The sequence below is a fragment of the Planococcus citri genome, chromosome 5, assembly GCF_950023065.1.
Source record: "Planococcus citri chromosome 5, ihPlaCitr1.1, whole genome shotgun sequence".
Lineage (NCBI taxonomy): Eukaryota > Metazoa > Arthropoda > Insecta > Hemiptera > Pseudococcidae > Planococcus > Planococcus citri.
The window spans coordinates 52,548,503-52,568,323 of record NC_088681.1 but is presented as its reverse complement, the minus strand read 5'-3'; the positions used below and the strand labels follow the sequence as shown (position 1 = coordinate 52,568,323).

General features: G+C 33.6%; 1 protein-coding gene across 2 annotated transcripts in view; it reads right to left on the bottom strand.

The window, feature by feature from the left end:
• Positions 1-19,821, bottom strand: part of LOC135848551 (microtubule-associated protein futsch) — a 124,605-nt gene that overhangs the window by 25,481 nt on the left and 79,303 nt on the right. For both annotated transcript variants that reach the window (XM_065368482.1, XM_065368481.1), the window contains exons 3-4: positions 9,178-9,276; positions 2,898-3,070 (exon numbers count right to left, since the gene is read on the bottom strand). In XM_065368482.1, coding sequence (XP_065224554.1) covers positions 2,898-3,070; positions 9,178-9,276 — 272 coding nt within the window. The remainder of the gene's footprint in view (positions 1-2,897; positions 3,071-9,177; positions 9,277-19,821) is intronic.

Genomic DNA, 19,821 nt, shown 5'->3' with positions numbered 1-19,821 from the left:
TGAATTTGCAGTACTAAAATATTCGTAAATAAAATCGTTTCAACTTGAAATTAATTATTATTTTTATAAAAATGTAATTGTGACTCAAATTTTAGGTTATGGTTGCCCAATGTCACACATGTGTGACATGGGTCAAAAAAGGGGTGGGGAGCATCGTTTTGACCAAATTTCACATTATCCTATCTCTACACACCATTATAGGGCAAAAAACGTAAAAAACGGGGTTGGGCCACAGGAAGCTTTACCATCTCAGCTGTCGGGAGCGAAAGGGATAAGGATCTATTGCACCCCCCCCCCATCGATCCTCTGGGGACAACTTTTTTCTTACAGGGGGAGTCCTAAGGAACATTTCTAGCCCTTGTACTAAAAAAAAAGTTGCCCTACTTACAAAATGGCGGCCATTTTGATTGACAAGTCAGCCGAAATCGCAGATTTTGCGTTCCAACATGGGACTTGCACGAAATTTTTAAAGCTTACAAAGGTAGATCGAAATATTAGGCAAGAATTTATCACCTGTCAAAATTTCAAGTGCTGAAGTCCCTTTTATGATTTTTGGTGAATTTTTGAAAATTGAATTTGAGCCAAAAATGAGGGGGAAAAACAAAATTTTACCAAATTGTTCAAGAAAGCTGAAATTTGGGATATACCCTGTTTTTGACATGCCAAATCGATTAGAAACTGTTTCAAACTGTATTGAGCAGTTTTGGAGCCTCCAGCAGATTTTTGAAACTCGAAATTCCCACAAAATTTTATCAGAGTTGGAGCTGGAAAGCCGAAATTTACCCGGTGAACTAATTTTAATACACCACGAAGTTAATTGCAGGTGGATTTCAAGTCGTTTTGGAGCCTCCGGTGAATTTGTGAAAATTACTGGAGCCTCCAGTAGATTTTTGAAATTTGAAATTTCCTTAAAATTTCATCAAACGGAGATGGAAAGTCGAAATTTACTCTGCACTTCAATTTTAACACCCCCTGAACACGACTTTAGGCGGGTTCAAGTTATTTTGGAGCCTCCAACGACTTTTTGAAAATGACTGGAGTCTCCACTAGATTTTTGAAACTTGAAATTCCCACAAAATTTCATCAAAAAATAGAGTTAGCAAGCTCGGAAACTAATTTCAATTGAATATGAAGTCAACTGCATGGTGGTTTCAAATGGTTTTGAAACTTCCGTCTACTTTTTGGAAATTTCAATTTTCCAAAAAACGCCATGCAACCTTTCAAATAGTCGCTGGAGGCTCCAAAACGACTTGAAATCCACCAGCAGTCGACTTCGTATCGAATTGAAATTAGTTTGCAGAATGAATTTTGGCTTTCCATCTCAATTTGATGAAAAGTTGGGAAATTTCAAGTTTCAAAAATGTACTGGAGGCTCCAGTAATTTTCAAAAATGTACTGGAGGCTCCAGTAATTTTCAAAAATTCACTGGAGGCTCCAAAACGACTTGAAATCCACCTGTAATCAACTTCGTGGTGTATTAAAATTAGTTCGAAGGGTAAATTTTGGCTTTCCAGCTCCATTTGATGAAATTTTGTGGGAATTTTGAGTTTCAAAAATCTGCTGGAGGCTCCAGATCTGCTCAAAACGGGTTGAAACAGTTTCCAATCGATTTGGCACGTCGAAAATAGGGTATATCCCAAATTTCAGCTTTCTTGAACAATTTGGTAACATTTTGTTTTTTCCCCTCATTTTTGGCCTTTTGATTTTCAAAAATTCACCAAAATTCGAAAAAAGCACTTTAGCTCTGGAAATTTTGATAGGTGATAAATTTTTGCCTGATATTTCGATCAACGTTTGCAAGGTTTAAAAAATTTCGTGCAAGTTCCATGTTGGAACGCAAAATCTCGATTTCGACTGACCTGCCAATCAAAATGGCCACCATTTTGTAAGTAGGGCCACTTTTTTTTGAGTACAAGGGCTAGAAATGTCCCTTAGGACTCCCCCTGTAATAAAAAAGGTGTCCCGGAGGATCGACGGGGGGAGGGGGTGGAATAGATCCTTATGCGGGCTCCCTGACTATACCTCCTACTTTACCAAATTCATTTTAGAAATTTTATAAGACGATAAATAATTTATTTTTTCAAGAATTTGAGAATTTTTAAACTCCTCGAGGATCTCTGATATCAATTTTAATCTCAACCATGAGAAAAAATTGATAATTATAAAAATTATTTCCCCATTCGAGTCACCAGTGAATGGAAGAGGGTTGAACTTTTACTATAAAGGTCACCTGCAGAAACATAGCAGTAGGTACATCACTTGTGGAACACCCTGTAAAATTAGTACGTGTGTTTGTTATATACTTAAAGCATACCTATTCCTCGGATCTCGAGTTATTTTCTCGTTTAAATAGGTTGAAATGTACGTGTAAAAGGCCGAAAAGGGACTGGACAGGAGAAATGTACAGCAGAAGAAATTTCTGGCAAGAAATGTAGGCAGATTTACGTAGGTACTTGCCTACATTTGTGTGGTATTCCTCGCAACATCAGCGTTTTTTTTCCTAAATAAAATATGTAATAACGAACAGGACACTTTAGCAGAGCACGCAAGGGCTAGGAAAATTGCTCACGTATACGATGAAGTATTATTATGTTGGGGTTTTCATGAGTTTTTTCTGCAGCCAAATGAATGAAAAATTTTTTCCATAGGATTTTCTCTAGGGGAATTGGCGATAATATTAGAAAACTGATGGTTGTATTTGAGCTTGGTCAGGGCAAGGGATCTCGTTAGCATTACATAACTAGGCTACTAGGCAAACTCGTATAGGTACCTACTTAACCATATGTAATGGCGTTAGGTACTAAATAATTTCTATATTTATACACGTAGATGTAGGTATAGTGCAGGCATGTGAGTAAATCTATAGGTAGGTAGTAGATACCATTCCATTTACTAACCTGCAATATCCAAGAGCCATTGCCGCAAAATACGTATCCGGCGTGAATAATAAATCTATACTTGGTAAAACTAGACAGTAAATTACGTATGCACTGTCGCATGGTATTGATCTGCGGATGTATTAGTATTTCGGTTACTAAATGTTCGCTGGCATTCTGTATCAGTCTTTCGCCTGCGCATCGTCAGCATCATCCAAAGCAAACAAACAAGACAAAAAAAAAAACAACAGAATATTAATAACGGATGAGCGTAAAAATTAAAACGCAGATACGAGTAACAATGTACAGTTAATTAAAGTTTGATGAGAGCAGAAATTAAAACAAAAATGCTATCTTTTTTCGCGTATTTTGGAGAGATGATGAAAAATAAACGTTCCTGGAAAATGGTATTCGTTCGAATATACTTGGAATGGAGACGAACGGGGAAAAAGGGTTTTATTGCTTGCTTTCCAGAGTGTGGATTGTGAAGGGTGAAATAAACTAGGCAGTGTGTATATTGTACACACGATTTTCATATCGATACACTCATGTAGCAATTTAAATTGGATTTGCGAGTATTCGAGATTGATTTTCCCGCGAATTTTTTTTGGTATACATACTTGTGGATAAGCAGTGGATAGGTACCTATCTAATTTGGAAAACAGAAAGTAATTTTTACGAGCTCGTTTGCATGAGCTTATAGTTCAGAAAATGAAAAAGGAGGGAAATAATGATAGGAAGGTGACCAGCATGATCTCGAATACCTATTTTAAATTCTTTTCAGATTTAATGAAGTTTAGAAAAAAAATAGCCAAATGACCTCAGCCAAGATCATCGAAGAATTTCAGATTTTTAGATCAATGTATACCCCCCCCCCTCCTTCTCACAATAGCTCAAAGGTTGAAAAACTAAAAAAAAACATATGTAAGTACCTACTTAATATTTTTAGTGTAAAATTCCATCTTGAAGAGATCATAAAACAGTAATATTTTGTAAAATACTTTGAAGAAGAAGAAGAAGAAGAAAAATATGTATTTATTCAGCTCAGTGCCTAAACGCTATACTTGAAGTGATCAATTTTTATACAATAATAACGCGATACTTAAGAGGGTAGGCAAAAAGTTTTATAAAAACCTACGAATACAACGATTTGAAAGAATTATTGTTTTATTGCATCAAAAAAGATCTTGAAGATTTTTATGTGTTTTAAGACGATTCATAAGATTTTTGCTAAGTAGGAATTCGAAATCATCAAGCGATTCCAGCGTGAATAGGTATTTTTCAGTAAGTCTTTCAGAGAAGGCGTCCATTGATTCTATTTGCAGTTCATTATGTCACTGACTGTTTTGGAGGAACCATGGTGCGTTTGTAATGATTCGCAGAATTTTGTTTTGTATAATTTGCAGTTTATGTTTGTTAGTTTTTGAAGCTGTTGCCTGTTATCCATATTGACGTTGCATATGTGAAAGAGCTACGGATGAGACTTTTGTGAAGAAGTAGACTACAAGATGTAGACAATCTGGAATGACAATTCAGTAAGGGGTAAAGTTTACATTGTTTGAGGTAGGCATCACGTGATTTGAGAATGATATGGTTTTTGAGATATGTAGTTTCTGGTCCAAGTGTACACTGAGATATTTAACTGCTGATGTATTCCATGGTACCACAGTGTTATGGATTAAGATTTCTGGAGCCAGTGAGATTTTGCGAAGTGCGTCGACCATATATAATGGACGAATAATTCAAATCCCAGGAAATGACGGCCATATTTTGGATGCAGAATCCTGGTAACGTTCTACACATGCGCCAAACATAATGCTTACAGCGCTGGTGGAGAGAGAGACGGTTCACAGTTCAACCCATGTTCAACCAGTAAACCATCTCTCTCTCATCTCTCTCCACCAGCACCGTAAGCATCATGTTTGGCACATGAGCAGAAGGTTTCCAGGATTCTGCATCCAAAATCTAGCCGTCACATTTTTTCATTTTTTCAACGTTGAATTATTTGTACATTATATGCGGTTGACGGCGAAGTGTGAAGATTTTAGTTTCACTTTTGAGAGGATTTAGCTTACTTAAGTTTCCAGGGTTCAAACCATGGTTCCAATTCATTGATACCAGCTTGAAGTTGATTACGAGCAATTAGAAGATCATTATTTTGGCTGAGTAAACACGTATCATCAGCAAACATTGCTATTTCATTATCAGCTGGTTTAGGAATATCATAGCAGTATAAGATGAACAATGTTGGACTCAATACAGTGCCTTGCGGTACACTTTGGCTGATTCCTCGATGCGAAGAGCTTTCATCGTTGATTTGAACATAAAATTTCCTATTTTGAAGGAAGGAAGAAATGATTTTACATAGAAAGGTGGGTGTTTCAAATGAAACTAATTTATGAATTAAACCACAATGCCATACAGAGTCGAAGGCCTTTTTGATGTCTATAAAAGCTGCAGTTGTGAATTGCTTCTTTTCATAGCCGTTGTTAATAAGTTGTACCATTTGATGCAACTGATGAACTGCGCTCATTTTATTACGAAACCATACTGAAAAGATGGCAAAACCTGTTCCTTTTTCAGAAAGTCCAAAAGACATTTACGAATGATTTTTTCAAGGATTTTGGATAGAGAAGAGAGAAGACTGATAGGTCTATAATCATTGGGAGATGAAGAAGGAGATTCTTTTTTGCATAGCACAATTACTTTAGCAATTTTCCAGGCATTAGGAAAGTAACCCGTTCGAAGGCAAGAGTTGAAAAGTGTTTTGAAGTTCATTAGGATATTTGTTGGAAGGTTTTTAAGCATAATGATACATGTTGGACTTGACAAAAATAAACTTTTGAGTTTTTTTAATGGTCTAAATGTAATGATAAGCAACTAGCCACCTACTGAATATATCCAGAAACCATTTGAAGCAAGAAATGATTTGTTTTTAAAATATTGATCTCTCAAGAGCAGGGTAGAAAATTCTGTTTGAAATGAAAATTGAAATAAATATATTTTCGTTCATTATTGTTTTGGAAAAAGTGTTCAAAATTTTCGAAAAGAGCTCAATAGATTTTTTCATCAATTTTTTTCATTTTCAACTAATTTCATTTCAATCTAGCTGATTTTCTGATAAAATGAAGTGATTTTTTCATGTCTTAAGTATAGAATTTTCTTAATGGGCAAATTTTATGCATTTTTACAGAATTTTTAATAACTTTAACGAAAATATTAAGTCAATTTTTCGAATATTTTATGATAGTTTTGTAACATTGTAAATAAGTTAATAATTAAGTATTATCAAATTTCTCTCAATTTTTCACTTTTTTACGTTTTTGAAATTCTTCTTGTAGATGAAAATTTCAGAATTAGGTACGTATTATGTCATCGTTTCACACAAATTTTGTGTACATTTTTTCAAGTTTACTTTAATGTTGTGGTTTTTTGGGAGGGGGAGGAGGAGGGAAAAGGGATGAATATTAAGAGACGTCAAATTTGAACAATTACCTATTGCAATAATATTTCATGCAATTTTCAACATATTTAAATTGCCTATTATTTTTCAGAAACAAGTTTCATCAAGTTTTTTACTTTAATTTTTCCACTAAGTATTCTGTTGACTTTGAAAAATTCTGTCGATATTTTGTGTATTTTTTTTTCTGTGATAAGCAGGTACATATTTTATAAATTCTCATTTTATTTTCAAAGATTTTTACAAAAATTTATAGTCAATTTTTCATGCATCAAGTTTCGGGAATTTTTTAACAATATTGAATCAGCGTTTTCTCAACTTTTTAATAAGTTTGATTGCGATTTTATTGATTTTTTTTTGATGATTTCAAGCAATGTTCTTAATATTTTCAACCTTCTACCTAATTTTACATACTCATTTTTCATTCTTAAAATTATTTTTCTCCTTCTCTACTTAGTTCTTTTTTTGCAACTTTTGCAATATTTTTAAAATTTGTATCTATTAATTTTTAATTTTTTTTGAGTAAAAAAAAGGCAGGATGCAAAAAATAAAAGCTGACAGGCCAAAATATAATTAAAATTGCATAAAATGGGGTAATTTTCCAACATTTATTAAAAATTGTGCTAAATTTTGAATTTTTTTTTTTTGCCAATGTATTTGAAATTGGTAGAATGTTGACGAAATTGACTCTAAAGCTATTGCGAATTGCTGTCATTTTGTAATAAGCACTTAGCACATTGCAAATTATCTCACTGAATTGAAAAAATTGCTTAAAAATACCATAAAATCAAAAAAAAAAAAAATAAATAAAAATGAATGAAAAGATGACAAATGATATAAAAGTTGTGTAAAATAAATCGAAAATTTGTCATTCCAAAGAGACTGTGCATTCAACATGAAAATCATTGACAACCCAAAGGGGAAGGATTGAATCTGACTTATTAAAATCTGATTTGATTAAATCTAACTACAATGTAGATCTAATTGCATTGAGGGAATTTTTCAGATTGGAATTGATATGATCAAATCTGGCCGAATCAAATTGGATTTAAGGAATGCTCAGATCTGCGATGTGATTCAATCAGAACCTATCGATGTGGCATTTAGACATATTCGATCATATTTGGACATGCTCTGGATCCAATAATTTTTCCTTGGGAATAGAGAGCCAAAAATTCATAAAATATGGTGAAAAATTAGGTTAGTAGAAAATGACAACAAATTGATAAACTCACACAATTTATATATACTTGATGTAAAATGGTACATATTAAATTATCTAAAAGAAATCGGTAAGATTTTGATAAAAATTGTTGAAAATTGATAAAAAGTTTATGAAATATCACATACTTATTATTATTACAAAAAAAGAAAAATACATATCAATAAAATCTAAAAAATTTATTTCGAGTTGTCGTAATCAAAAAAATTCAAATTTTACCTAGTTTCAAAAAATATTTCCCCTTTGCCCAATTTCCAGATTCCAGATTCGTTTAAATACCCGCTGAGAACTTTCAACTGTAAACTTTCCACTCACACCGAACATTTGCTCGTACATTTAACTGAGAAATAAGTCAAATCTGGTTTAAATCTCCATTCAACTGAGCTGGTACAGTTAGCTTAGCAAACTTCGTCGAATCAGGCTTAATTTCTAGAAGTTGAAAACCGAACGAAACGTGGAAGACTTGACATGATATTGTAGAGTTGTCAAATAACGTCAAAAATACGTGCTGAAAATTTAACGTGTCGAAGTTAATTTTTTATCCTCTTTTATATTTTTGTTTGTCGAAGTTTTAGTAAATTTAAAAATTCGCATAGAAAAAATAACACAAGAATAAATGAGATAGAATTTTGAAGCCTACAAAGCAGATTGATTTTTTAAAAATAAATTCTTTGACGTCATTTTGTCGAAAACTTTTTACAAATTTTCAAACTTCCTTTTTTTGTTGAAAAACCCATTGTTACCTATTTTATTTTCAACAGAATTTCAGAGATCAAAGTACTTGGATATTTTGAGGTTTCAAGGCTATCGCAGCCTTTTCAGCTCCATTCTTATAACATCTCTGGACTCGAATACAGAAAAAAAAATTTCTCTGCATCAAGATATCACACTCCTTCATACAAAATCGCTACAAAAAATTAAATTAGGTACACGTATTTACCTACTCGAGCGAATGTTCACGATAATTTTCCGCTATTTTTCCAGCATCGCGAACAAATTTCATCCTCTCACATTACCTAGTTTGGAAATATATTTCTTTCTTCATCCTCCTACCTTTCTTTTCCACTTCACAATTCGTAAAAACGTTCATAAATTTTTCATACCAACCATTACGGTTATTTCATTTCGTAAAAAATTTACTTTGATATTTCAACCTTTACTGTGTACATTCAACCACCTACCCTTTTTTCATTGAACACACACCGAACGAAAAAGCAAGATTATTAAAGATAGATGATCATTCCTCGCTCAAGTAACCGTGTTTTTTGACGCGTTGAATGTTTTATATTTGTAAATTATCTCAATATTTCTCGCAAAATTTTCAATATCTCGCGAATACGAAATTTCCCGAAGGATTCCTTCGGGTTGTTTGCGAGAAATATTTACATACAAGTTTGAGAGAAATTTTCTATAATTCTACTGTCATCTGCTCAACTAGCGACAAACTCCGTTACGAGGTTGAAAACTTTTTTTTTCGGTTTGTGGAAGAGAAAAAACTAGGTTTGTCGATTTATATGGTTAAACTTATTTATGGAGATATGAGGTGGTTGGTTTTTTTTTATTGAAAGGATAAACGAACAAGCTAGAAACTTGGTGATACTTGTGTACTTTGTACTTACCATTTTTTGCAAAATCTCCTTCGGGCGATAGGGCAGTAACTATGGCTAATTCGCGTTCGATATCTATACCAGAATCTTCTACGTTCCAAGATAAAAATGCTGTAAAAAAATAAAAGAAAAAAAATTAGATTGGATACAAAATCATACAAAAGTTCTAATTTATCAATTTTTTTCAGACTCAGAAATAATACATAGCATAAGGTTTAGAATAAAAAGTTGAAAAATCGAAGAAAAATTGAAGAAAAAAATCCTGAAAAAGTTTCGGAGGAAGGTTCTTTTTTTTCGATGCTATTTTCATTAGGTACTGCAGAATCAGCATTTTTTCGCAATCAATTAGTGGATTTTTCAAAGCAGTACAATAAACTTTGCGAAAAAATTCGCCAAGTTACCCCTTCTCTGGACCTGAAGAATGATTATTGAGCTATTAAAACATTTAATTAGGGGTTGATTCATAGAGGGAAAAAATTGGCGTAATTTTTCGTCCAAATCCCCTCAATTTACGTGTACCTACTGTAGTAATCGTATAATCGATATACTCTCGTATAGAATGCACACCTCACGTCAAGTTTTACCGTTAAAATATAAATAGCGTAGGCAGTTGCTAATATTATACTGACGATGGTGGCAAAATAGGGGTGAAGAGTGAAGGGTGCAGCTATACACGAAAATTCAGAAGGAACCATGACCAAACCTTCGCCGTCGTCGTCGTCATCATTTAATTTGACACGAAAGTTACTTTTTTATGCATTAACGTCAGCTAATACCTCGCCTCAACCCCCATCCCTCATGCTCTTTGCAGTCAAAGAAGTAGAGAGAGAAGGGTACGGGGAGGAAATACTACAATTTTTCAGCAGGTATAATGGTCAACCTAAAACGCTACGAAATAATGCACGAGTAGCCTTCGAGACAGGAGAGAGAGGAGAGTGAAAGTGTATCGAGGAGATGGAAAAAAGGTAGGCTATGAATTTGTCGACCAAATTATTGATAACGTCATTATAACGTGACGGAAGGAGAGAGACAGACAGAAGGAAATATTAGTAAGGGAAGAGATGTCTGGCGTATCTATCTTGGTCGAGAATTTTTTTTTTCTTTGATTGACGTCTCGGGTATTTTTTCCAACAACATTATGACGTTTTGAGGCCATTAATAGCCGTGAAATAAAAACACCATCGTTTGTCTAAAAAAAAATTCAACAAAATGGCAAAAAAATTACCTACGTGCGAGCTCACGATCGATTACGTAAGAAGGGATGTAAGCTGAAAAAAATTTAACGACTAAGAACACGAAAAATAGAGCTTCTAAAATTTGAAAGACAGCGATGTTTTTTTTTTTGCTGCTAAATTCGTAGATAATTTTACAAATATTTTCAGCTGTCGAGTATCGCAGTGATGAGCTATATACACAGGTATGTTGTATACTTATGCTGCAATAATGAGAATTCTAATTAGTGTAGGTTGTTTATTATACGGCGACGTGATCGTGAGCAAATGAGAGCTGAAGGGATAGATATACGTTGGCGAAGAAACCTTGGCTCGACATTTAAAAACAAGGTATAGATTAAGCCTACGATAGAAGGAGCACGAGCAGGATAAAGATAAGGCGAATGTTTATCTGCAATTTAATTATCTACACGTTGAAAGTACGAGTAGGTAGGTATCAAGGTATTTTCTGGAGTAAGTTGGGAAAAAAAAATTAATAGAAACGTGCAAAGAAAAATATAGGTACTCGAGAATTTGGCGAAACGAACCGAATAAAAATAATTGTTATGGTTGAAAATTACTCAGTAAGTAGCGTTACGAAAGGGTGAAGAGATAGGGAGAGAGGAGAAAAACAACTGCTGGCGAGTACTTGGTTTCTGCTCGATAACAATAAGTATTTTTTTATCTTGAGCTATACAGAGTAAAACACAGTGTTGAAAAAAAGATCATTAAGCGAAGTAAGAACTCAGCTCGTGCTCGCGTAGGTTGAATTTAGAAAACTTATTCTATAAATGAGACATTTTGAATTAAAATTATTGAAAATTTACACCACCAAACTCATTCGCAACCAGTCCCCAAAACTGAAAAAAATGTACCAATTTAAAATCATCAGACCTAGTTTTATTCGAAAATTGATTGTTTGCTAATTTGAAATCTGAATTCTAGAAATTTTGTTTATTCTCGTAGCTTCAAGAATGACACAATAGCTCAAGAAAAAAAAAAGGATATCATCCTCGTCGAGCTTCGTACTCTTTTTGCGAATAAATTTCACAATTTACCCCGAAGTCGTTTAACGAGATAATGGCGTTAAATGACCCAAGGAATTGAAAATTTTTTCTCGAAAATATTTCACGTCGAATGAAATTTTCTCTACCTACATTTACTCTAACGTTTGCCTAGACTTACTCTCGTAATAACGTCATAATTCTGCTCTGCCTGCAAACGCCTGCAAGGCATCGAAAGAAGGTTTTTTTTTACCTCTTTTCCTCCTTTCTTTGAAAATTGTGTGCATGAGCTCAATTTTATATTTTTACTCGAATTCCGAGTACTACGTAGTTTGTATTTTTTACGTCTCAACTTTGAGAATTTGTCTTAATTTACCTCAAATTTTCATCGCATCTCATACTGTTCCCTTTTTTTTTTCTGATTGATATATGTACAAAAATTCATTTGCATAAAATTTAATTTCTCAGGAACCTTTGAACCGTTTTTGATCAAATTTGAAATTTCACAACTAGGCTACCCGCTGGACTTTTCAACATTATCATAAAGTTTCAAAAACTCAAAGCTTCTAAGTTTATCGAGCGACAATTTTTTTTTCAATACCTATTATTTTTTAAAAGCTCAGATGAATCGGTTTCGATGAAACTTGAGATCTCGCAAAGCCTCTGCCATTCCCTAACGAATCGTTTATTAACAAGTGGGTCTGTTTTCAAACGAATTGTTCGCGTATAAATTGATTCCATTCTGAATGAATTGTACGTAAGAGTATTAATTCATTTAAGGGCGAATCATTCACGAACAAATTGATTAATTTTTTGAACGAACCATTCGCGAAGGAATTGATAAATTCTTCAATTTATGAATCGATTCGTTCGCGAATGATTAACCAAAAATTATTCAATTTGTTCGAGATTATGAATCAATTCGTTCACGAATGATTCATCAAAAATTATTCAATTCGTTCGCGAATGATTAACCAAAAATTATTCAATTTGTTCGAGATTATGAATCAATTCGTTCACGAATGATTCATCAAAAATTATTCAATTCGTTCGCGAATGATTAACCAAAAATTATTCAATTTGTTCGAGATTATGAATCAATTCGTTCACGAATGATTCATCAAAAATTATTCAATTCGTTCGCGAATGATTAACCAAAAATTATTCAATTTGTTCGAGATTATGAATCAATTCGTTCACGAATGATTTGCCAAAAATGAATCAATTCGTTCGTGAATGATTCACCAAAAATTTAGCGAATGAATCAGTTCGTTCGCGAATGATTCATCAAAAATTATTCAATTCGTTCGTGAATGATTCACCAAAAATGAATCAGTTCATTCGCGGATGATTCGCCAAAAATTAGGTGAATGAATCGATTCGTTCGCGAACGAGTCACTTATACAAATCAGGTCGTTCGCGAATGATTCACCAAAAATTATTCAAGTTGTTTGCGATTATGAATCAATTCGTTCGCGAATGATTCATTAAAAATTATTCAATTCGTTCGCGAATGATTCATCAAAAATTATTCAATTCGTTCGCGAATGATTAACCAAAAATTATTCAATTTGTTCGAGATTATGAATCAATTCGTTCACGAATGATTCATCAAAAATTATTCAATTCGTTCGCGAATGATTAACCAAAAATTATTCAATTTGTTCGAGATTATGAATCAATTCGTTCACGAATGATTTGCCAAAAATGAATCAATTCGTTCGTGAATGATTCACCAAAAATTTAGAGAATGAATCAGTTCGTTCGCGAATGATTCATCAAAAATTATTCAATTCGTTCGTGAATGATTCACCAAAAATGAATCAGTTCATTCGCGGATGATTCGCCAAAAATTAGGTGAATGAATCGATTCGTTCGCGAACGAGTCACTTATACAAATCAGGTCGTTCGCGAATGATTCACCAAAAATTATTCAAGTTGTTTGCGATTATGAATCAATTCGTTCGCGAATGATTCATTAAAAATTATTCAATTCGTTCGTGAATGATTCACCAAAAATTATTCTATTCGTTCGTGAATGATTCACCAAAAATTTAGTGAATGAATCAGTTCGTTCGCGAATGATTCATCAAAAATCATTCAATTCGTTCGTGAATGATTCACCAACTATAAATCAATTCGTCCGCAGATGATTCGCCAAAAATTAGGTGAATGAATCGATTCGTTCGCGAACGAGTCGCTTATACAAATCAGGTCGTTCACGAACGAGTCACTTATCGAATCAATTCGTTCGCGAATGGTTCACCGAAAATTATTTAATTTGTTTGCGATTATGAATCAATTCGTTCGCGAATGATTCATCAAAAATTATTCAATTCGTTCGTGAATGATTCGCCAAAAATTAGGTAAATGAATCGATTCGTTCGCAAACGAGTCACTTATACGAACCAATTCGTTCGCGAATGATTCACCAACTATAAATCAATTCGTTCGCGGATGATTCGCCAAAAATTAGGTGAATGAATCGATTCGTTCGCGAACGAGTCACTTATACAAATCAATTCATTCGCGAATGATTCACCAAAAATTACTCGATTCGTTCGCGAATGATTAGCCAAAAATGAATCAATTCGTTCGTGAATGATTCACCAAAAATTTAGTAAATGAATCAGTTCGTTTGCGAACGAGTCACTTATACGAATAAATTCGTTCGCGAATGATTCACCAACTATTAATCAATTCGTTCGCGGATGATTCAACTAGAAATCAATCATTTTATTTATCACTAATCGTTCGTGAATTGATTCGATTCGATTGTAAACAGATCAATTGCTATACAAAAGTTTCAAATAAGTGACTCAATTTGTTCGTAGAAGATTTGTATTTGAATAAAAGTTGGTCTTCTCGCGCATAATGCGTGAGTGTTTTTTTTAGTTTTATTTGTGAGTGAAAATTCTTTCAAATCGTTCTGTTTTTCAAGAAAACACTTCCCATGATCTCTAAAATAATATTAATCTTTCTGTACGAAGATCCCCCGCGTTGAAATTTATAAAAATTGAAATGGAAGATACTTTTCAAAAGTTATGTGAGAGGGGTGAGGGATTTGTTTTTAAAAAAGAGGGTTGTTTAGAGCAATCCTGAATTGATAAATTGAAGCATGGATACCTAGGTATAAAAAAATTCTTCAACTTTCGATTTATTCAATTTTTTTTGCTTTTTGATAACATAGGGAGAGGGGGTGGCTTTGTACATCGCTAGCAAGACCAGGAAAGGGTTCTTCTTAAAAGGAGGATTATTCAGAGGAACATTGCTGCCAAAATTGAAAATTTTCAATAAAAACGTTTTCCATTCCATTTATTTAATTTTTCACAAATTGGGTGGGGGGGAGTCAACACTAATATTTTAAACATGGAGGAAAATTTAAAAAAAAAATTATGAATCATTTTTTTTTCATAAAATCCAACAACTTTAAGGGGGGTAGGAGCATAAAAAAGCTAAACTCGAAATAATGACCACCCTCCTCTTCTCCCTACCTCAATTGTTTTTCAACATTTTCAAAATTTGTGGTTTCTCTCGAGTACAAACCATGAAAATTTCAGACTTTAAACTCCCCTCGCCGTCTCCAACGATCGCACAAGATTCTTAATTTTGAGATTTTTAAAATTTGCATTTTCTCTGGTAATAACCTTTCCTCTGCTTCTCTAATCATAACTTGAAATTTTTTGATTTTTCAAGACAATAATTCTAATTAGGAACCCCTCTCCCCCCTCATTCCATAATTAAGTAGCAATTCTTTCCACGATGAGAAAAAAATTCAAATCTAAAAGCAAATAAAAATTTCCTCTGGCTATTCTTGTGCTAACAGCAAGTGAAAGATGGCATTCTAAAAATTCAGTATATTTTTTCCAAGTACTCATCAACTTGCCGCATCCAGGAACAAATATCACGTTTCAGGGTCACAAAAATAAAACTTTTCGACATTTTTCAAAACAAATATTGGAAAAAATCTCCCTCAAATTACAAGCAGTAAACCCCAAAGCAAAGAACAAAGATTATTTTAAATAAGTATTTGAAAATTCCATTAAAAATTCTCCAACAACTTCCTCATACTTGCTTCAACCTCCACGCAGAATAAATCCCTTCGCGAGTTCGCGAATTTTCGAGCTTATACGTACTTACGTACAAAACCACCTCGTACATTTCCAATTTTCTCACAGCACTCGACCACGACCTTGGTCAAATTTCCATCACAACACCCGGAACCCCGCCTACTGTGACGCCATTCGCCAAAATCCCACAACAATCGCATCAATTTTCCTTAATTATACCGACGTCGTCGTGGCATTCGGCAAGGAAAATTTTCACAAGAGGAGGGAAAAAATTCTACACACAAAGAACCCTGAATTCGAGCCCGAGAATCGATCTTTCAATACGTTGCTGAAACCATTCACCCGTTCGACCTTTGACAATGCACTCGCGGTTAAATAATAACTTACCTACCTACTACATACGTATAGCTAATCGTAATGCCCGTACGGACTGTACGCACGCGCCATCACGTAAATGCTAATTCGATTAATCAGCCAATTCTTGTGTGTTTGAGTTAGGACTGGGTCTTGGGACTGGGATGAAAAGGGAGGAGGTTTTGGCCAATTTCGCGCATTAAAAACATCCCGATGGTGTTATTCATAATACATTTACCTATAGCTATGCTTATGGTACTAATTTACTCAATGTGTAGAAATTTATCAACACCATAGCTATAGAATTTCGATTGGTTGTGTTTTCACTCACATTGTAAAAGGCTTATTAGCAGTTGGCACCTTTGCAAAATAAATACCACGTTATTTATTCTAGACGTGTAATGGCTATGAAGTGTAATGTAGGAATTACATGGATAGGTAGCTAGACAGACACCTGCCTGCTTACATATCCAATTATGGGTGAATTGGCGTCAAGTGTAGCCTTATTGATTTTCCTCTTTGTGCTCATTTACTCTGTTCGTCGTCTTTTCAAAATGTAAAAGTTTTAATACACCGTCAAAATTTTTTCTGAAAAATGTACCTAATTGTATTAAAAAAAAAAAATTAAAAAACCATCTTGAAAAATGTTTGAAATTGGAAATAATTGAAATAAAATCAAGCAGGTCAGGTACCAAATTTTTAAAAAATTTTCAAACATTTTCTTGCCAATTTTAAAACGATAGTCATTTGAACGAGCAAAAGTGGCATGGTAACGGTAATTTAGATGATAAGCACAGCATATTTTGCAAATGATAGAAAAAGGTCTTAGCACGATGTTTTTCATTGTTTAGCACGATATTTTTCATCGACAAAACAAAGCCTTTGCAGCACAAATTTCTCTGTTAGATAATGAAACACAATTATCATGGCTGAACCGATTTCGATGAAACTTGAAATCTCTCAAAGCCTCCACCATTCCTAAAGAATCGTTCATTAAGTGGATCTGCTTTCAAACGAATTATTTACGTATAAATTGATTCAACTCTCAGTGAGTTGTTCGTGAGAGCATTAATTCATTGAAGAGAATCATTCATGAACGAATTGATTAATTTTTTGAAAGAACCATTCGCGAACGAATTGATCAATTCCTCAATTTATGAATAAATTCGTTCGCGAATGATTCGCTGAAAATTATTTAATTCGTTAGCGAATGATTCACCAGAAATTATTCAATTCGTTCGTGAACAATTCACCAAAAATTAGGTAAATGAATCGGATTCGCAAAAAATTATTCAATTCGTTCGCAAATGATTCACCAAAAATTATTCAAATTAGGTAAATAAATCGATTCGTTCGCGAATAATTCACCAAAAATCAATTCGTTTGCGAACGAGTTACTTAAATGAATCAATTTGTTCGCGAATCATTCACCAACTGTTAATCAATTCGTTCGTGAATGATTCACCAAAAATTAGGTAAATGAATTGATTCGTTCGCGAACAATTCACTTGAACGAATCAATTCGTTCGCGAACGACGGAACTAGTCTATTATGTAAGTATATGAATCAATTCGTTCGCGCATGATTTACCAGAAATTATTCAATTCGTTCGCGAATGATTCATCAACTATTGATCAATTCGTTCGTGAACGATTCACCAAAAATTAGGTAAATGAATTGATTCGTTCGCGCATGATTCACCAGAAATTATTCAATTCGTTCGCGAATGATTTACCAACTATTGATCAATTCGTTCGTGAACGATTCACCAAAAGTTAGGTAATTGAATTGAATCGTTCGCGAATGAGTCACATGAACGAATGAATTCGTTCGCGAATGACGGAACTAGTCTATTATATGAATCAATTCGCATGCGAATGATTCGCCAAAAAATCATTCAATTCGTTTGCGAATGATTCACTAAAAAAATCAATTTGTTCGCAAATGATTCACTAAAAAATTCAATTCGTTCGCGAATGATTCACCAACTATTGATCAATTCGTTCGCGAATGATTCACCAACTATTGATCAATTCGTTCGTGAACGATTCACCAAAAACTAGTTGAATGAATCGATTCGTTCGCGAACGAGTCATTTATACGAATCAATTCCATTGCGAACGAGTCACTTATACGAATCAATTCGTTCGTGAACGAGTCACTCATACAAATCAATTCATTCGCGAATTATTCAGCAAAAATTATTCAATTCGTTCGTGAACGATTCACCAAAATGAATCGTTTCGTTCGCGAACAAGTTACTTGAACGAATCAATTCGTTCGCGAACGAGTCACTCATACGAATCAAAATAAAAAACTTTGCAAAATTGGTCAACTTTCTTGGAGGAGGAGGAGAGAGAAAGACATTTTTCGATGGTGTGTTATGAAATGCTTTTATAGTGAACGTTTGTTGGTTCAATAATTCGAAATAATTTTCAAAAAACTCTAAATAATTTTTTTTTTTAAATTTTGAGCTGGATTTTTGTTTTAACCTGGAATGAAGTATTAGAAATTTCGGTTTGGTTGGATCAGATAGAATTTTCAATATTTCAATAATCAATCAATAGCAGCAAAATGCAAACGATGTTTGATAATAAAGAGACGAGTTCAAATTTCTCGCTTTTATTCTTCCAACACTTCTGATCTGTGTTTAAATTTTATTGAATATGTGCGAGAACTTTTCTGTTCGTTAATCGTTTATGAAACAATAATGTATAAATCGAGGTACCTACCTACTTGATCAAACCATAAGTTTTTTCAATTTTCACAATCTTCAGGAGAAAAAAATCCAAGAAAGAGAAAAAGTTCTTTGCCATTCTTGATTCGAAAAAAAAAATGATTTATAATGCAAAATTCATCGGCAACTCATTTCGACTTTTTCATCTCGAATAATTTATAAAAAAAATAACTTTATCACTCGCGAATTGAATTTACTCCTTTTAAACAGAGCAAAAAAGTGAAAAAGCGAAAAAGAAAGAAATTTCAACTCGTAAACGAAGATTAATTTTCGTTTAGATACAAAAATAGCTAGCTGAGGTAAAAATATTTTCATATTTTTATGGCAATTTTTTTATCGTCGAATTACGTCGAAATTGTTCGAGCGAATGACGAAAAAAAACATCTTTTACTATGTATTGTTCCAACGATTCGAGTTTTTTTCCTTTCTCTGTCTCTGACGTGATTCGTGTTTACTTCTTTTTTATACACGAGAAAAGAAAATGAAAATGGGGAAACTTTGAAGAACAACAAGAGAAACGATAGCGATACGGAGGCAGTGTTGAAGGCGTTATACGTAATTTAAGACGAATTAATTCCGAATAAAGTGCCTAGGTACTATATTCTTTTTTTCTTTTTTCAACACTCATATTTAGAATTCTACTTACTATTGAAATGCAAAACAGCATTTTAAACAGATTTTATACTTTGTGTCGTGTGCTTTGAAACACGCGAAATGTACAGCAGCAGTAACAACAACAGCATTGGGGAAAAAGAACAATGCGTTGAATTATCAACACAGTTTAGGTAGGTACCTACTTCTCAAGAGAGAAGAGCATTTCGTGGAGTAGATAAGTAATTAAATATTGTTGAAAAAAAAAAAAAAAAAAAAAAGGAAAAGAAAACATTAAGAGCTTCGGCTCGGAGGAAAAAAATATACGAGCCTATTTTCACATTTTCTCAGCATTGAAAAAAAATTTGAACCCGAAGTAGGTAGACTAGGTAGATGAGAGTAGTTGGTCTTCAGCCTCATTAAAATAAATAAATATCGAACCAACAGGATTCATTACAAGTATACCTACCTACTTTTAGTTAGCATATCGTGTGCTTGTACAAGATGAGGTACGAAGATGGCAATTAGCGAAATAAAAGGTCATAATTTTTTCCCTTATAACGAGATATTCGAACTCAACTATAAATTTTTTTGCCATCGTGAGAAGGAATACGAGCTTGTTGTTTTGATGGCGGCCTCTTCATTAAAGGGATTTAGCACTCGATGCTTTTTTTTCCACGAGGCCGAGT